At 44.7% G+C, this 19,562-nt stretch overlaps 1 protein-coding gene across 1 annotated transcript in view; it reads left to right on the top strand.

The window, feature by feature from the left end:
- The first annotated feature begins 313 nt into the window (after positions 1-313).
- SPATA18 (spermatogenesis associated 18) overlaps positions 314-19,562 on the top strand; it is a 47,600-nt gene continuing 28,351 nt past the window's right edge. Inside the window, exons 1-3 of the mRNA XM_008701471.2 lie at positions 314-400; positions 15,315-15,420; positions 15,536-15,651. Of these exons, the coding sequence (XP_008699693.2) occupies positions 314-400; positions 15,315-15,420; positions 15,536-15,651 (309 nt within the window). The remainder of the gene's footprint in view (positions 401-15,314; positions 15,421-15,535; positions 15,652-19,562) is intronic.

The raw sequence follows: 19,562 nt of genomic DNA, 5'->3' as shown, positions 1-19,562 counted from the left end.
GCCCACGTCAAGGTTTGTTTAATAATCGCCCGGGTATTTATGGCCAGGGCTCCGGGCGGCCGCGGGGGAGCCGAGAGACCGCGCGGGGCGGCGGATGAGGCGCGGCGGCTGTGGCCCAGGGCACCTCCCCCCCGGCTTCCCGAACCCTGCCCGGTCTGACCCGAGGGGGAGGATGGAAGCACCAGCCGCGCTCTGAGCCCCTCCGGAAAATAACACCCTTCCCGCCACATCACCCCAGGGTCCTGCGGAGGCCAGCGCCTCGTCCCCTCCACGTCTCCATCTCCCAGAGTGGGGCCGAGTGTTAAAGTGAGCGATGGCTGAAAACCTGAGGAAACTGGTCTCGAGCGAAACTTTACGATCGATGCATGACAAGCTGGAGTGCTGGCTGAGGGAGTACAACGTGAGTCCGGGTGGGAGAGCCCCGGGCTCGCCCTCGCTTTAGTTCCTGGCAGAGCCCTCTTAGGGCTGGCTCGGGGTGGTCGCTTAGCAAAGCCCCAGCGACCGCCATTCCTCACCCGGACCCCGTCTTGGACCCGGGTCGCGGGGGAGGAAGGAAGGGCGCGGGTCTGCCGGTGCCCTTTTCTCCCCGCGGCGCCAGGGGGCGCTGGGGCGGCGCGGCCCGCGGAGCGCAGACTCGGAGTCCGCACACAGTACCTTCTGCGGAGCGGTAACCAAGGACGCTGGCGGCCCTAGCAACGGGAAAGACCAAAGGTCCGCCAGGGGTCCAGCCTGCTGCTTTTCCTTCCATTCCCTCCGTTAGCATTCCGCTTCCCTATCCCTAACTCGAATTGTTTTCTTAAAATTTAATTTAATTTAATTTAATGTTTTTTACTGCACCCCTGGTCCTGCCTCTCCGCACGTCTCTGAGGATACTCAGGGTTTGTATCACAATGAATTTTTATAAAAATACTCCCCGGAGTTATTACCCAGATGTCAGTGAGATGGACACTTGTCAACGTTGCGGGTTTCACTTGTGTGCTGGTCAGCATGGCAAGTAAGGCACAATTTCACACCAAGGCAGACTTCAGGAGGCCTGTTACCAAGGCATTTGTAGGAAGTCAATATTTTGTCATCAAACCCATAGAGCTCTTCAAGTCTCATAAATCCCCACCCCCCACTCCGGCTCTCGTTAACCTCCCCCGCACATTAAGTACAATTCAGTGTTGCATTTGCTGGGTTTGATCTCTCTGTCTTAAATAGGAGCGTCCCACTCCTACAGTGAGGCGGACAGACCTGGGCACCTGTGGACCCGGAATGAGACCCTTCCCCCACACCAAGTTCTGTCTGGGTCTGGCTCTAGGTAGTACTGGCTGAATTTATTTCGCCTCTCTGGGTCTCAGTACCTCATCTGTTAAATAGGACAGACTCACTCAACTAGATGATGTTCTTTTTCAGATCCCAAATTTCTTTGAATTTAAATCGCCTTGTTTCTGGAATCCTATCAGGAAAAATGCAACTGGATGCTGTCTGAGTCTCTAGCCTTTCCCATTCACCCTTTGACCAGGCCTCCTGTGGTGGAGGGCAGCTGAAGGACACCTACAGCTTGCTCCTTGCCCCCTTTCTAGTGTTCAGTGTTTACCATCTTGGCCCACTTTTAAAGAATGAGCACTGTGACTATTCCTTCCCCATCAAGATTGCAGGAAAATTAAAAGTTACCTCTTAAAACTTCTTACAGCATATTTTTTCTTCCTTTTCCCTTTTCTCCTTCCTTTCTTCCTTCCTCCCCCCCCCTTCTTTCGTTATTGCCCCTTGGCCTAAATAAACTCTGAATGTTTAGTTTGGGGTGCCTGGCTGGCTTAGTTGGTAGAGCGTGGGACTTTTGATCTCAGGGTTATAAGTTTGAGCCCCACATTTGCTGTAGAGATTACTTAAAAAAAATGATTTTTTTTTTTTTTTACAAAAAGTATATTCAGTTTGTCACAAGACAATGTTTAATGCAAATGACACTAGCATTTGACTGGATCAAATTAAATGATTGTTTTAGAAACTACTCATAAGTACTGAGAAACACCAAAGTTGATTACAATTTCCTTTTTCAGTAACGGTGGTCCACCTCACTCTCTATGGTCACTGAAATCATTTCCATGTAGATACTCTTCCCCATGCCAAGCTCCTCCCCCCAACTTCATAGACACTGCACTCTTGGAGATCAGTGCCTTTCCAAAGTGGCCATTTCCCTGTGCGATCTTTTTCTTGGGCTATCTGGTGTTTCTGTTGCATTTGACTGTTGACACTGCCATTCTTCTGAGGCTCTAATAATTGGTCTCCTTGCCTTGCCCACTTCCCCCCTAGTGCATTTCTTCAAGACTTTAGGAATCTTCTCTTGGGCCTCCATTCTTGCTTCTCTCTTACACATATGCCCATGGATCTCATATCTATATTCAGGGCCTCTTCTCTTCTGAGCTCACTTCTCTGCCCATTAGACATTTTCAGTTGTGCTATCGTCATCTTGAAGTCAAATCAGTCTAAAACCTACCTTAACTTTGCCTATGCCATGAACACTGGCCTCTTTCTTGACCTCACTGTCTTCATCATGACACACCTCATAACCTTTTCACCAGCTTAATTTGTTGGCACCTACTTTGAAATTCACACAGAACACTGTCAACACCTCTGCTATAACCATCCTTGTCCACCCTCCATCATCGTTCATCTAGATTATTATAAAAATATCTCAAAGTGATTCTTCTAAATGTCAAGTCAGATCAAGTTACTTCTCTGATAAAATTGCAGACTTTCTGTCCCACTGAGAATAAAAGCCAAAGTTCCTACAGTGGCCATCAAAGTCCTACACAACTGTGCCCCTTTAAACTCTGACTTCGTCTGTTACTCCCTTCCTCAGTCTACTCCAGCATACTGCTCTGGTTGCTCTTTCTAGAGCAAAGCTGTCCAATAGAGCTTTCTATGATGGACATGTTCTATGCAGAAACTGTCCAATATGGTAGCTATTTGGTACTTGTATTGTGGCAAGTACAAACTGAGAAACTGAATTTTAAATTTCATCTAAATTAAAAAAAATAAATTTCATTGAAGTTTAATTAATTTAAATCTAGTCACATATAGCTAGTGGCTACTCTGTTGGGCAGAAGAATCTAGAGCAAACCAGCCCGTCTCATGCTTCAGGGTATTTTGCACTCCCTGTTCCTCTCTGCCTGGAAAACTTTCGCCTGTGAATATTTCAGTAAGATATTAACATCTGTGCCTTCTCTCCTCCTTCAAGTCTTTGCTTAAATGTCACCTTCTCAGGAGAGACCATCCTGGTTACAATTGCCATCTCCTACCCCTGCCCCTGGCACTCACCGTGTCCCTTCTCTGCTTCGTTTCTTCTGTAATAGCTACATCTTCTAATGTTTACCTATTCTTTTATTTTATTGTCAATTCCTCCCCCTCTTCCCACTAAAACATAAGCTCCAGAGGGCAGAGATTTCTCCCTTTTTCTGCTCCTCTCTGTATTCCCAGCACTTAGAATAATGCTTGCCTCCTAGTAGTTGCTCAATAAATAATGACGGACTGTATGCCACCACCATTTTCCCAGACACCTGGGTTATTGGACTCATTTGTCTTCTTAAAACCTCATATCCAGTGTAGAATTAAAGATGATCCCCAAATATCTTTAATTCAGCCTTTATTAAAATCGAATTGAAAGCAAAGCCATGATTTCCAAGTAGGGGCACAATTGAGAGGATGCGAGTGTTTTTAATAGTGTGTGTGTGTGTGTGTGTGTGTGTGTGTGTGTAGCTAAAGAGAGAGGATAAGAAAATATGTATATACCACCTACCAAAATTAAGGTTACCTCTAGACTTATTCAGTATCTTGTCACCTACAGTGTGGATTTTGGTCAATGGCTAAGAGCTTTCCTGTAATACTGCAAGTTTGTTTTACTAGTTTCGAGGACTTTTTCCTTGAAACCTTAAGATGAAGAATAGTCATTGTAGCAAACTGCATTTATTAAAATGTTGGTTGTAGAGGTTTGTTCATTAAAAGCTTTAAATTATGTTTGCTATGGAAAGTTGATTTTGCTGACTGTGACCACATTGATTTAGTTCTAATTAACTCAAGCAAAATAAAAGGCCATAATACCACTCTAGAATTAAGAATGTGATTAAAGTTATCCCCTTGGGAAACAGTTATTTTCAGTGAAAAAGATCAATGACTTGAACAGATTAGTTCTAAAACACAATGCAAAATTTTCATTTTCCTTCAGACTAGCCACTATTTGGATTAACAGTTAGATCCTAGTTAATTTTTCTTCTCTCTCTCATAGAATTTCCCTCATATGGATTCCCATTTCCTCTGCCTTAATCTGTCCGTCACCACACTTTTCATCGTGTCCTATCTATGTATGTCGTCAGACACAGTACTTTTTTTAAAAATGTAATTTTCTGCCCCAAAGCCTTTGGTTTTTATTTGTTGGCTAGTTTTTAATCTTACAACATCTAACAATCTTCTGGGCCCTATGCAAAACCACTACTTGCTTGGTTTTTTAACGATTTACTTATTTAAAACAATTCCAAGAAGGGAAATTTTTCAAAACCCCACTAGAGAAACATAATAAAAACAACAGCAAACATCGCCAATTCACTTTCTTTTAGTTATTAAAGAGAAACTGAATTATTGTATTACTTGATCTTTATTTATTTATTTTTTTAAAGATTTTATTTGTTTGACAGAGATAGAGACAGCCAGCGAGAGAGGGAACACAAGCAGGGGGAGTGGGAGAGGAAGAAGCAGGCTCCCAGCGGAGGAGCCTGATGCGGGGCTCGATCCCAGAATGCCGGGATCACGCCCTGAGCCGAAGGCAGACGCTTAACCGCTGTGCCACCCAGGCGCCCCTACTTGATCTTTAAAACCTGGATTCCATTGGCTGTTCATGGACAGCTTGGTACAAAGGTGTAACTTTCAGAATTGTTTTTCCTCCTCTCTGGTTATTGAGAATGTTGGCTAAAGAGCCATAGAAAATCTCTCCTTGTTCAGCCAAGACCTGAGCCAGTTATTAAGAGCTTAATAATTCACTGAATAACTGGTTATTTAGCTTCTGCTAGGTGTGAAGGTTTGGCCTAGACACTCTTTATTTACACTTTTGGCAGCGTACCTCTATTGATTAACTTACTCATTCAACAAAAGATTTTTTTTCAGAGTTTACGGTGTGTCTGTCTGTGCTAGATGCTGGGAATAGAAATGCCAGCTGCATCTTAATGACAAACTTCCAGTCGCAGAGAAGCAGACGAAGGGTAAAGGAGACAGCATGTGTCAAAAGCGGGGAGGGAGGAAGAAGCTGGCCTATTTCTGGGGCCTGTGAATGGTTCAAGGCAAGGAGCGGAAGTGAGATGAGGCTGAGGAGGTGGGGTGGGTTGGGACCAGAAGGTAGAGGCCTTGGGTGGTATGTTAAGGAGTTTGGATGTTTTCCCCGGAGGCAGTGGGGCAGGGGTGGGGGTGGGTGGGGTAGGGGAAACTAATAGCATCATGCAGTGAGGAGACCTGTAAACAAGGTCAGACTCTAGAATGGTCCTTCAAGTGAGAGTATGCTGCCCCGAGTGCCCCCAGTTGATCAGGCACCATCTGTCTGCTCCTCATGGTCAACTCTGCCAAAGGGTCAAATAACCACCTATGCAGAACAGAATTAGGTCTCATGACCTAATTACTCCATAGAGATTTCAAGATGAGAAATTAACATCCTTCCAATGTTAGCAGTACCTGGAGAAGATCAGCTCTGGGCTGAAACTCTCCTCCACCTGAGATGCTTTGTTTCTACCCAGAATCTTGTGGACTAGGGAGCTACCTCTGGTCAGATGCTCTGAGGTTTATTACTTTTTAAAATGTACTTTATGTAATTACAGGAGCAAATCATAAGAACTTACCATACCTTTGATAACCTCATCCCTAAGATAGGATAGGATTCCGTTTCTTGAAGTATAATAATAGATATCAGGACATCGCAATCTGGAAACTTTTGATTATCTGATATATAAGTGGGGATGCTAGGGAGAGCAGATAACACTTCCTCTTGCATTACTCTCCTCTTGTGTTATAGAAATCTGCCCTTGCCCGTGTAAACAGCATATTCAATATCAGTACAGAAAAGGGAGCTCTCAAAGAGGTGTCCCTCTGTTTTAGATAATCTTTGTGTTGAAATAGACGTTGCCTTTATGACAAAATATCCTTGATTCTCAGTACAAAAGGGTTGTTGTAGTTGCTATGGTGTCTTCAAACAGACTGTCTGGCTGCCTTTGCCCTCCCCCATGGTCAGTACACTTCCACGTTCCTGGGGGTTCGGTCTAGTTAATTCATAGAAAACATTTTTTCTTCCCTTTATCTCTTTACTACTAAGCTGCAGTAACGAATAAAACTCCAAATCTTACTGTCTAAACTTACACGAAAGAGATTTCTCACTCAAGCAAAGTCTGATGGCAACTCTCCTCCGTCATTGGCTCAAGTTTAGGTGGCCCCCACCCGGTGGAGCAGTCACTTCATCAGGGTACCTCAAAGGTCCACAGGGGAAGAGAGAGAGAGAGCACTTAAATTATACACATCGCTTTCACTCATCTTCTCTAGGCTGGGATTGTTATGTGGCTCCAATCTACTTGTAAAGGAGCCTGAGGAATGGAAAGCATGTGGAACATTTAATTAGTGCTACTGTTTCTGCCACAGCTACTAAAGATGAATTCGTGGCTAGGAAAGAAATTAACACGTGATTAAGGCAGATTATTCTATTTTTAAAGAGGGGCTATCAACTTTTCAATTTTCCTTTCTTAATTTCATCTTAGACAAACTTGTTAATGGAAACATCATCATTGTTTAATATTTAAGGAAAATAATTGGTGAAAGAAACCTGATAGAAATATTAACTGCAGGTCAAGATGCTAAAATCCAGCAGAGAGGTCTAAATAGCAGCTTTTGCTAAGATTTTGGGGGTATATATAAGCCTACTTCTCTGATATCTAAAATTCAGTATTTTGGGTTTAAAACATTGTTGTGGAGGTGGCGGCGTTGTGGTAAAGTCAGCCGTGCTGTAGGACAGTGGGTTGATTTTGGAAACTGAGCCACTTGAAGGGCTGCCCACATATGGGACCGCCGTTTTCCTGGAGGACTAGTTGTAGCCTCTTTTAACCAGCATGTACAGAGCCCTGGAAGGCCTTCAAAGCTCTCTTCACGCAGTATTGCCTTGAAACACTATAAAAACTTATGAAAGAGCAGGTTTTATTCTTTACATTTTACAGATGAGAAAACCAAACGTCAGCAGGGCAGCTAACCTGCCCGAGGTCACTTCAGTAGAAAGGGCAGCACTGGGTGTTATACGCAGTGAATGAATCATTGCACACGACATCAAAAACTAATGATGTACTATATATTGGCTAATTGAACTTAGTAATAAAAAAGTTAAAAAAAAAAAAAGAAAGGGTAGAGCTTGGATTTGAAAGTAGGTCTTCTGCTTGCCAATTTCATTCTCTTATTTCCTACGGCGAGAGGGAAGGTGTAAGGAAATTCCACTTCCTCGGAGTGTCCATTTCCTGCTGCCCTTCTCTGCCCCTCCCCTCTAGCACACATTTGCTGGGCAGTGGAAAAAAGAAGGGTGAAATTAGAGCTTCTGTTTCCCATGTGTGAATTTCCATGACTGGCTATAAGCGGCTGCATAATGCTACCCCTCCGACAAGTTTCTACACGCACTTCCTGCTGACCGTTTCTTTTCCTTGCTCATCTTACATTCTCCAACTGGCAGGTTTGGAATGGCATTCTGGTATGTAAAATGAGGTTTTTCTTAAATAAAGGTTTTTTAAAAAATAAAGTCAGGTAAATCATTTAATGTTGTAACAGCATTCATATTTTATTTTTTATTTTTGTATTTTTTAAAGATTTTATTTGACAGAGAGAGAGAGAGCACAAGCAGGGGGAGTGGCAGGCAAAGGGAGAGGGCAAAGCGGGCTCCCCGTGGAGGAGGGAGACGAATGCAGGACTTGATCCCAGGACCCCAGGATCATGACCCGAGTCAAAGGCAGACACCCAACTGACTGAGCCACCCAGGCGCCCAGCATTCATATTTTAAAGGAATGTTGGGATGAATCCTTTGTACTAGTAATTCTTATTTATTTTTTAAAGATTTTATTTATTTATTTGACAGAGAGAGAGAAAGAGATTGTGCACAAGCAGGAAGAGCAGCAGGCAGAGGGAAAGGGAGAAGCAGGCCCCCCTGCTGAGCAGGAAGCCTGATGCAGGGCTCAATCCCAGGACTCCAGGGTCATGACCTGAGCTGAATGCAGACGCTTAACTGACTGAGCCACCCAGGCGCCCCTGTACTAGTAATTCTTATCTAATATTATGATGTATATTTCGTGTGTGTGATACTGAGGTTTCTTAAAATGCAAATCACTGTATTTTGTACTGAAATTGATAGATTTAAATAGCTTTTCAAACCGAAGTTTGTAAGTTGATGAAACATATAGTGATACATTTTATCGATTTAGTGATGAAAGATTTTCTCTCTTTCATGTTGTGGAGGTGATTCAAGGTGAGGAATAGAATCAAAGGTATGAGAGAACCATTGGTAGAGGCTTGGATAATCAGGCTGTTGCAAGGAGAAATGTTAAGGTGAAGGCTGCTCACAGGTAAAGGGTGTGAAAGGCATCAAAGGATTGGTGGTGGTTCTAAAGCACACGTAAGGTGTGCAAAGGCAAGGCAGAATAGTGGCTGGAGCGGAGAGAGTTGTTGCAGGGGAGCAGAGGGAAGTCAGGCTGGATGAGTCACGTGGAGGCATGTGAGGAAGCATTTGGGAAATCAGGCAATATTTAGGCTTGATATTATCAGGAGCTTTCTTCTGGGCCAGAAAGTGGGGACCTTGAAACGATGGGAACGAAGCCACCATCCTGTTGCTCTCCTTCCCCACACCAGAGAACTTCTTGAAAGTCATCTGGCCTTCATTGTCTTTGCTTCTTCTTTGCTCCCATTTGCTCCCTCAACCCCATGCAATCTGGAAATACATCAAGCATCCCCACACCATTCTCATCATGGTCACCAGAGGCTACCTGAGAGCCAAGCCCTACTTCTTTTTTCTGGTTGTTATCGCCTTGATTTCTCTGCAGCAATTGATGCACCGAGTTCTTTGGTTTTTGCTACTTCCCAGATGCTGGGGACTCCCCAAATCTATCTCCAGCTTGGGCTCTCTTCAGGGCTCCTGACCTAGCTAATTCCCTGCCTTCCAGCCTGCCACATGTGGAGGCTCCAGACATCCTCCAGCCCAACACAAACCCAACAGGACTAGTTTCCCCCTCTCCAGCCTTGCTGGTTCTCCACTTGTGTCCAGTGGTTGGGCAGTTCCCCGCTGTGGTCCAAGCCAGAAACCTGGGCCCCCCTCTCTCCATCATGGCTCACAAATGGGTTCATTACACCCTCAGGGTTCTACCTTGAAATATCTGTCAAATATCTCCCGTTTCCCCCCTCTAGCTACCATTGCTCTTACTCAAGCTCCCACCATTTCTTACACGTGTGGGAAAATCTAGGGTAAGGGAGGGCAGATGCCAGGCGAACGTTGTTGCAGAAACACCTGCAAGGGTCACAGGCACGGGAGCTTCATGCTGTCCGGGGAACTCTGCCCTGGACCGAGCTCACAGTACTTTTATAGCCATCAGAGTTACAAAAGGAGGCTAGTAGCCCGTCTCTGTTGCACATAATAGCCACTCTGTGGCTATAAAAGGACATGTTTTGTTAACAATGCTGGTAGTTCCGGTCCTGAATATTCTTCTCCTTTCCGTTACCTCTCACTTTCCTATCTGCATGAAGGATAAGTTTCAAGTTTACTTGAGTTCCACACTTATAACATGGCACATTCCTATTGATTTTCCTGCCTTCGTCCATGCCCATCCCTAAGCCAATATTTACACGGTCCTTTGCAAGATCGTTTTTGTGGCTTCTCATGGCCCATAGCAGAGATTCTCAACACGGGCAAAGCACTGTTCTCTAGGATAATGCTTTAAAAACTTACCACAGAAATCAATGCATTTTGCTTCACAACAGAGCACACCTGCATTCTTCCACACATATTACTGAAGCAGAGGTTTCTTAAATAATTTGTATCTTTAGTAATTGTGATACACTCCATCTTCTCTTTCATTAAATTTTTTTTAAGGGGGGATGCTGGTTGAGACTCATTAAGTTGATCTCACTTTCCACGAATGCTGTGGTTCTCAATTTTGGTTGCACATAAAAATCGTTTAGAAAATTTTAAAAGTTTTTCAGTGCTCAGGCCCCACACTAGAGCAATTAGAAAATAGGAGTGGGAGCCCACAGAGCTCCTCTGGTAAAGGCCTTCTTGAATCTTCTTGGCTCCTCACCACTTCCTTCTCTGGGCCTCACCTGTGAGATCTAGACCTACTTTTATTATAGCAAGTAGTTCTGGTTTTGCGTTTATTTCCACGTTTCTCTTAGACTATAAATTCCTTGAGGGAGGGGCTATCTCACCCATCGTGGTGCCCTTGCACAGCACACGATAGCCTCCTCCGTAAACATCTGTTGACAGCCTGAAGGCATAAGTGAGGCAGAGACTAAACCATCTTCTTCTCTAGCTTCCTGCTTCTTTATCTTCCTTCTGGTGGTGCTCTTATTTATCATTGCCCTTGTTTTGTTTTCATTTACTGGCGTTTCTTCCTCAGTCCACTTCTGAAATAGCAAAACTGCCCTCTGCCCTGCCCTTTGCCTTCTCCCACCCTGGGGGTCTCATCTTTGCATATGGCTGCTGCTCTCTCCATCTGCTGAAGGCTTCCAGAGCCACGCTTCCAACACCCACCTCTCTGCAAAGATCCAGAGTCTTCTTCTGCACTTGGTACAGTGCCATGGTTGAGAGCCTGGCTCCGCGTCAAAAGCTGCAGGAACAGGCTTAGTTTCCGGCTCAATCTTCTCCAAATTGCTTAAGATCTTGGTTTTCCTCATTGGTGAGTTAGGGATGATGGATGGTATCCAGTTTGTGGGGTGATTCTGAGGATTAAATGAAATTGTATTTAAAGCTCTCGGCACAGGGCTTGGCTGGCACAAAGTAAGTGCTCGATCATTGTTAGGTACTCTTAATGCTCTGTCTGAAGGTTCTGCAGATCCCCTGCATCGTCTGTAAACAGCACCATCCCTCTGACACCTCTTTTCTGTTTCCAAACCTTCTGGCATCCTCTCAGGTAATGCTAGAACCAATGGCTGACACAGATGTGATTTAGGGCTGCAAAGAGCCTGCAGGGGACCCTTGGCATCTCCCAAGCCCTCAGCATCTCTCAGCCAGATGGTTACAACCGCCCCCCTCCCCACCAGGGTCACTCTCTTGCCTGAACCCTATGTGGTCGGCTTCTGTCAGAGTGATTTTCGTAAAACGCAAAGTAAATCAGACCACGTCACCACTCGCCTCTACCTGCCCCCCCTTAAATCTTTCAATGATGGGACGAGGCTCAGAACCCTTCATGTGGCAAATAAAGTTTATCATTATTTGGTCCCTGGACCCTGTATTCCACTTGCCCCTATGGTACGCCTTGCTGCTCCTTGCCTTCGTACCAGCTGTTCCTCCTCTTGAAATATCTTATTTTCTTACCCCTCACCGTGCTTTGCTCCTTCCCCACCTCACTACCTACCGAGAGCAACTCTAACGTAACTATTATTAAACTCTAACGTAACTATTAATCTTCTGTGTATCTCCCGTTTTCCATCCCACTTCCCCAGCTGGTGAGCTCACTGACAGGAGGTAACTTTTAATTTTTTCTTTCTTTCCTTTTTTTTTTTTTTTTTTTAAGATTTTATTTATTTTACTTGAGAGAGAGAGAGAAAACAGAGGGAGAGGGAGAAGCAGACTCCCCACTGAGCAGGGAGCCAGATGCAGGGCTCGATCCCAGGAACCCCGGGCTCATGACCTGAGCCGAAGGCAACTTCTTAACCAACTGAGCCACCCAGACGCCCCTAATTTTTTCAATGTAGCTTTATTTCCTGAGCTACCAGCCCAAGGCCTTACAAATAGTAGCAACTCAGTGATTTATGAATGAATGGACTTTGAAATTAGGAGGCAGTATAATTAGGGCATATCTTTGCTCTATTTATTTTGTGAGGGACTGTTTGATAGAACATGACTCTATCGTGACTTGAGTGTCTTGTGTGATGTTCTGTGTTCCAAGCTGCAGCGTGTTGTGACAGGTCTTGGGAACAGGAACTGTCTTATACTGTATATCGTCTTCTGTTGTTGAAGTTGTGTGTACAAACCCACTTAACAAACATTCCTTTGGGCACCGCCTTTGTACCAGGCACTGGGCAAGCCATAGAAGCAAATGGTAATAATACTACAATAATGCTTCCAATTATTCCGTCCCTCCTCTACTCTGCACCTAAATTAGCTCATGAGATCAGCCACCTCCTAAATGTGAGTAAACAGAGGCTCACATTTAAAATAAGTATCTTTTCTAAGAGAATACAGCAACTGAATGGGAAACCATATTTGAACCAAGGTCTGCCTTATTCCTATACCCATTGCTTGTTTGTTTATTTCTTTTTTCCCCTTCCTTCCTTCCTTCCTTTCTTCTTTTAAAAATATTTAATTTATTTATTTGACAGAGAGAGAGAGAGAGAGCACAAGCAGGGGGAGTAGCAGGCAGAGGGAGAGAGAGAAGCAGGCTCCCCTCCAAGCAGGGAGCCTGATGCAGGGCTCTGTCCCAGGACCCTGGGATCATGACCTGAGATGAGGGCAGACGCTTAATGGCTGAGCCACCCAGGCACGCCCCCCATTGCTCCTTTCAGTAACACATAATACCTTATAGGTACCAATTATTGAATGTCTTCTGTCTCTGAGGTGCTAGATATGCATTCTTTGGATTTATTTCTCTTCTACCACTGCAGGGCATGATCCCCATTTTCCTGGAGAGGAAATGGGCTCAGAAAGGTTAAATAATCTATGTAGGATTGCACAGAATGGTGGTAAGTGGCAGAGCAGAGACAATCACTCAGGTCTGCTGGACCCACAGGCCCCATTCCCTGTCCACTTAGCCTATGGCATGATCTAGCCAGAGGGCAAAGCTGTTCGCGAGTAACAGGTTCACTGTGGTAAGTGCAGGTGTGAGAGCAAGACCAAGGAGCCGCTGCTTCAACAAGGGAGGGACGGGCACAGCTGTTCAGCTGGGGGTTCCGAATGTTCTGATGATGTCAATATTATGGTGTTAAGTCATTCATTCATTCACCAAATATTTTTGGGCCCTTCAATTTGTTATGCATACCAGTGGCAGCAGATCCAAACATAGGAAAAACAAAGGAAGTTTTTAAAAGAGCTCCTGGTCTTTTTAGGAGAAGGGGATAGAAGGATGAGACACAGAAACAAATGGCTGCATCAGATGTAGGTGCCATAACAGAGCTTGTCACCAGGTGCCGTCCACCAGGTGTGGACGTAAGCCAGCAACTCCACCTAGGGCACCACGAGTCCACCCCATCCAAACTCCTCCCTGGGCCTGCGAGGGCCTCCAGGATCTGTCCTGCCAACCTCTCTCACCTTCTATGCTTCTGCCACATATGCTTACTTTTGTTTCTCAAGGTGACTAAACCTCGCTCCTGCCCCTGCCACAGGGCCTTTGCCCCTGCTGTTCCCACTGTGCATCATGGTCTCTCTCTGGTACTTTGCTCAGTGTCTCAGTGTACCATCCAGACTTTGCTCAGCATCTCCCCTTCAGGGGAGGGGGGCCTTTCTAGACAGCCCTCCCCACTCACTCCTGTCCCATCATCCCATCTTCCCTCTGCTCCCAGCACTAATCACGATCTTAAGAGCATGGGTTCCAATCTCAGTTCTGCCGTTTTACTGGCTAGGTAAGCTTGGACAAGTTATTTAACCTCTCTGCATCTCAGTTTTGTCATCTGAAAATGGGGGTGATAACAATGACGCCCCTACCTCCCACTGCAGCACTGTGGGGCTTCGCTGAGCTTATGTATGTAAAGCATTGCTAGTGCCTGGCGCATCGGAGGTATGCAATAAACAGAAAGTGTGTGGCTCTTCTCGTCGTCACGCGTCTGTCCAGCACTTACTGGGTTTGACTACGGAGACGACAGGACACTGGCCGAGAGTGCGACAGCCACCGCGCCAGCCTCTGTCCACAGGGAGCTTGCTGCCTCCCTGAACCACTAACCTGTCTACACACCCATGCATTTGACCTGTAGCCTTTCGCCTGGAGGTCACTCTTCCTCTTTGTTCTCGTTTCTATCCTCCTCACTCCTGCTTCCTGCCTGGGATTCACGGCGCCCAGGAGGCACCCACCGCTCCTGTCTTACCACAGCTTGAGACTACACATTGATCTGTGCATTTTTACACCCACATGATTTGTTTGTTGCTTGTTGTTGTGTTCCTTCCTTTAGTGGTAGAATTCATTAGCGGTTTGGCTGGTGTGGAAATGGTAAAATCTTACCAAGGAGATAAAAAAAGCAGAAAAATAGCTAAAGGTCCACCTCTTGGCTTTCTTCGTATTCTGTTGATGATTCATAACCCCTGGGACTGCCCATTCCCCAAAATCTGCCTGCTTTCTCCTTGCCTAGATTTCACTTCCTCTCAGAAGCCTTCCCTGACTTCCCAGGACCGTGGGCTCTGGAGTAGACTTTGAGCGCACATGTGCCACCCCGTGGAACTGTCTCCACTCCACTCTCCCCTACCAGTCTGCATGTGCTATATGGCAGGGCCATGTCTTTCCTCTTATTCTCCGTGGGATCCTCAACCCCCCAGTACCTTCCTATTGTTAACAAGTAGTGTTCTTTATGTGCATAATGAACTTAGAGGACACGAACCAAGAAAGCAGGTAAATGAGGAAGCAGTGGTTTGTATTATATTACAAAAGGTCTATTCACTTTATAAAAGGATTTTTTTGCAGAGTTCTATTGAGTAGCAAGTTAGGGGTATTGCTATTAAAATAACCCCCAAATCTCAGTGGCCACACACACACACACACACTTTCTCGATGATGTGACAGTCATTGCAAGTGTTCAATGCGTAGTCTTTCAAATTTCAAATCTTGTAGCGCCACCATCCTTTATGCCGTTGGGGTCCTCTGCTGGGTCCTCTGCATCTGGCTGGCCAGTGGGGACGGAGAGAGAGAAGAGAATCACTCAAGTGGCACATAGCACTTCCTGTCCCATTGACTGGAACTCAGTTACATGGCTGCCCGACTGCTGGGGAAGCTGGGAAAAGCCGTCTAGCTGTGCACCCACAAGGAAAGGGAAAGATGTTTTGGTGAACACAAGGCAGTCTTTGCACCTGGGAGCATGTCAGGCCCTGTCTACCTGTAGTGGGTCCCAGAGGACAGGCATTGCACTGATTTTCTGCTTTGATTTTGTAGACAAACACATGTGATCAAAATCTTAATCATTGCCTTGAGGTCATCGAACAAATTTCCAAAGTGCAAGGACAGTTCTTTAGGATCCTCACCACGACAGCCCAAGAAGGTGAGAATGGCCCGTGTTTCCCCATCCTGCTCCCCCTTCTTTTGCTTCTGTCCTTGGTGCTCTCTCACTGTGTCACTGAACTTCTCTCGCTAACTTGATTTGTGGGTTCTTTTAGGTGGACATTATGATGGCGTGGAAATAATCAAATCGCGCCTTCTGCCTTGGCTGGAGGCCTCCTTTACTGCTGCTTCCATGGGAAAGCCTGTTGACAGCAAGGTCCCCTCTCTACAGGTAGGGATGCTAAAGGATCCCTTGACTTTCAGCACCTCCATCAGGTTCTGGGAACCCAGACATATATAAGAGATGGCTTTTACCTAGTGAGGGACTCAGCACTTAGGGAATGGAGACACAGGTCCAAAAGGTGAGTTTCTGTCTATAGTAGTATGTGGCAAAATGGATTGAGCTTTCTCTTCAAGCAGACCTGCGTTCCACTCTCAGCTTTGCCAACTTCCCAGCAGCGTGACCTCAGACAAATCAAAGAGCCTCTGCTTTCTCAGCTGTAAGAAGGGACTGGTGATGTTCTATATCTGCGGCTGGCAGCTGGCGGCGTTAGAAACACAAAGGACAGAGATGCGCCGGCCCTGGAAGTGAGGGCTGTGACGCCGGGTGTGGGGCGCACATCCCGGGATGCTGCAGGGTTGAGCAGCACTAACAGAAACAGAGTTAAAGTGGCCAGAACATCAGTGGAGAACGGGCCGCGATCCCTCTGTTCTGAGACAGAGGCTGAGATTCGGCCACTGCTGCTCTGACTCTCAGAAGAGGCACAGCAAACCGCCAGGGAAAGCTGCCACAGAACAAAAGCCTGGAAACACTGGCTCACAGTGTGCCCATCCCCATCCCCCCTCGCAGGGGACATGGAGACTCTACCCAAACAGGGTTGCCTGAGTATCGGCGCGGCAGGCCCCTCCCCCAGAAGGCAGGCTGAAAAATCAAGAAGCCCACATCCCTAAGATCCCTATAGAACAAGGGTGCACGGCCTGGGTCCTGGTCAATAATTTGGGCTCTGGACAACCCTGCACCCTCTCCTCATCAGAATAACGAGAAGGAGAAATCCCCCCCAGCAAAGAAAAAACAATGAGTCTGTGGCCTCTGCCACAGAACTAATGGATATGGATATAACCAAATTATCAGAAATGGAATTCAGAGTAACAATGGTCAAGATGATGTATAGACTTGAAAAAAGTATTAATGAAAATGTTAATGAGAATATAGAATCTCTAAGGGTGGAAATGAGAGCAAACTTGGAAGAAATTAAAAATTCTATGAGCCAAATGCAGTCAAAACTAGAGGCTCTGATGGCCAGGGTGAATGAGGCAGAAGAACGTATCAGCGAATTGGAGGATGGGTTAGTAGAAGACAAAGCTAAAATAGAATCTGGACTCAAAAAAATCCACGCTCAAGAATGTAGGTTACGGGAGATTACTGACTCAATGAAATGTTCCAATGGCAGAATTATCGGCATCCCCGAGGGGGTGGAGAAAAACAGAGGTCTAGAAGAGATATTTGAACAAATTGTAGCTGAAAACTTCCCTAATCTAGCGAGGGAAACAAACTTTCGTGTCCAAGAGGCAGAGAGGACCCCTCCCAAGCTCAACCATGACAAACCCATGCCACGTCACGTCATAGTGCAATTCGCAAATATTAGATCCAAGGATTGAAAGCGGCCAGGGCAAAGAAATTTCTCATGTACCAAGGCAAAGGTATCAGAATTACGTCAGACCTGTCTACACAGGCCTGGAATGAGAGAAAGGGTTGGGGGGAGGCATTTTTAAAGCTCTTTCAGAAAAAAACATGCAGCTAAGGATCCTTTATCCAGCAAGGCTGTCATTGAGAATTGATGGAGAAATAAAGACCTTCCAGAATAGCCAGTCATTGACCAATTTCATAACCATGAAACCAGCCCTACAGGAGATATTAAGGGGGGGTTCTATAAAAGTAAAAAGGCCCCAAGAGTGATACAGAACAGAAAGTCACAATCTATAGAAACAAAGACTTTACTGGCAACATGGCATCATTAAAATCATATCTCTCAATAATCAGTCTCAATGTAAATGGCCTAAATGCTCCCATGAAATGACACAGGGTTGCAGATTGGTTAAAAAGACATGACCCAATCATTTGCTGTCTACAAGAGACTCATTTTGAACCTATGGATACATTCAGACGGAAAGTAAAGGGATGGAATGCCATCTTTCACACCAATGGACCTCAAAAGAAAGCTAGGGTAGCAATTCTCATATCAGACAGATTGGATTTTAAACTAAAGACTATAGTTAGAGACACAGAAGGGCACTATATTATTCTTAAAGGATGTATCCAACAAGTGGATATGACAATTATAAATATATATGTCCCCAACAGGGGAGCAGCAAGATACACAAGCCAACTCTTAACCAGAATAAAGAGACATATAGATAAAAATACGTTAATAGTAGGGGACCTCAACACTCCACTATCAGAAATAGACAAAACACCCATGCAAAAAATCGACAAAGAAACAAAGGCTTTGAATGCCATACTCGACGAGTTGGACCTCATCGATATATATATAGAACACTACACCCCAGAACCAAAGAATACTTATTCTATTCTAATGCCCATGGGACATTCTCAAGAATAGACCATGTTCTGGGACACAAAACAGGTCTCAACCGATACCAAAAGACTGAAATTATTCCCTGCATATTCTCAGACCACAACACTTTGAAATTGGAACTCAACCACAAGGAAAAATTTGGAAGAAACTCAAACACTTGGAGACTAAGAACCAGCCTGCTCAGGAATGACTTGATAAACCAGGAAATCAAAAATCAATTTAAACGATTTATGGAGGCCAATGAGAATGAAAACACAACGGTCCAAAACCTATGGGATACTGCAAAGGCAGTCCTAAGGGGGAAATACATAGCCATCCAAGCCTCACTCAAAAGAATAGAAAAATCTAAAATGCAGTTTTTATATTCTCACCTCAAGAAGCTGGAACAGCAACAGAGGGACAGGCCTAATCCATGCACGAGGAAGCAGTTGACGAAGATGAGAGCAGAAATCAATGAATTAGAAATCAGGAGTCCAGTAGAGCAGATCAACAGAACTAGAAGCTGGTTCTTTGAGAGAATTAATAAAATTGGCAGACCATTGGCAAGACTTATCCAAAAGAATAAAGAAACGACCTAAATTAATAAAATTATGAATGAAAAAGGAGAGGTCACAACCAACACCAATGAAATTGGAAGGATTATTAGAAACTTTTATCAACAGCTTTATGCCAATAAATTAAGCAATCTGGAAGAGATGGAGGCCTTCCTGGAAACCTATAAACTACCAAGACTGAAACAGGAAGAAATTGATTTTTTAAACAGGCCAATTAATTATGAAGAGATTGAGTCAGTGATAAACAACCTTCCAAAAAACAAAACTCCAGGCCCAGACGGTTTTCCTGGGGAATTCTACCAAACATTCAAAGAAGAAATAATACCTATTCTCCTAAAGCTATTTCAAAAAATAGAAACAGAAGGAAAGCTACCAAACTCATTCTATGAGGCCAATATTACCTTGATCCCCAAACCAGGCAAAGACCCCCTCAAAAAGGAGAATTACAGACCGATTTCCCTAATGAATATGGACGCCAAAATCCTCAACAAGATCCTGGCTAATAGAATCCAACAGTACATTAAAAGGATTATCCATCATGACCAAGTGGGATTCATACCTGGGATGCAAGCATGGTTCAACATTCGCAAATCTATCAGTGTCTTAGATTTTATCCAGAAGGAAGAATTCAAAAATCATATGACTCTCTCAATAGATGTCTTAGATTTTATCCAGAAGGAAAAATTCAAAAATCATATGACTCTCTCAATAGATGCAGAAAAAGCATTTGACAAAATACAGCATCCTTTCCTGATTAAAACCCTTCAGAGTGTAGGGATAGAGGGTACATTCCTCAATCTCATAAAAACCATCTATGAAAAGCCTACAGCAAATATCATTCTCAATGGGGAAAAGCTGGAAGCCTTTCCCTTAAGATCAGGAACACGACAAGGATGCCCACTCTCGCCACTATTATTCAACATAGTACTAGAAGTCCTTGCAACAGCAATCAGATGACAAAAAGGGATAAAAGGTATCCAAATCGGCAAAGA

The sequence above is a fragment of the Ursus maritimus genome, unplaced genomic scaffold (assembly GCF_017311325.1).
Source record: "Ursus maritimus isolate PB19 unplaced genomic scaffold, ASM1731132v1 scaffold_8, whole genome shotgun sequence".
NCBI lineage: Eukaryota > Metazoa > Chordata > Mammalia > Carnivora > Ursidae > Ursus > Ursus maritimus.
Note: the sequence above shows the minus strand (reverse complement) of the source record. Positions and strands in the feature narration are given on the sequence as shown.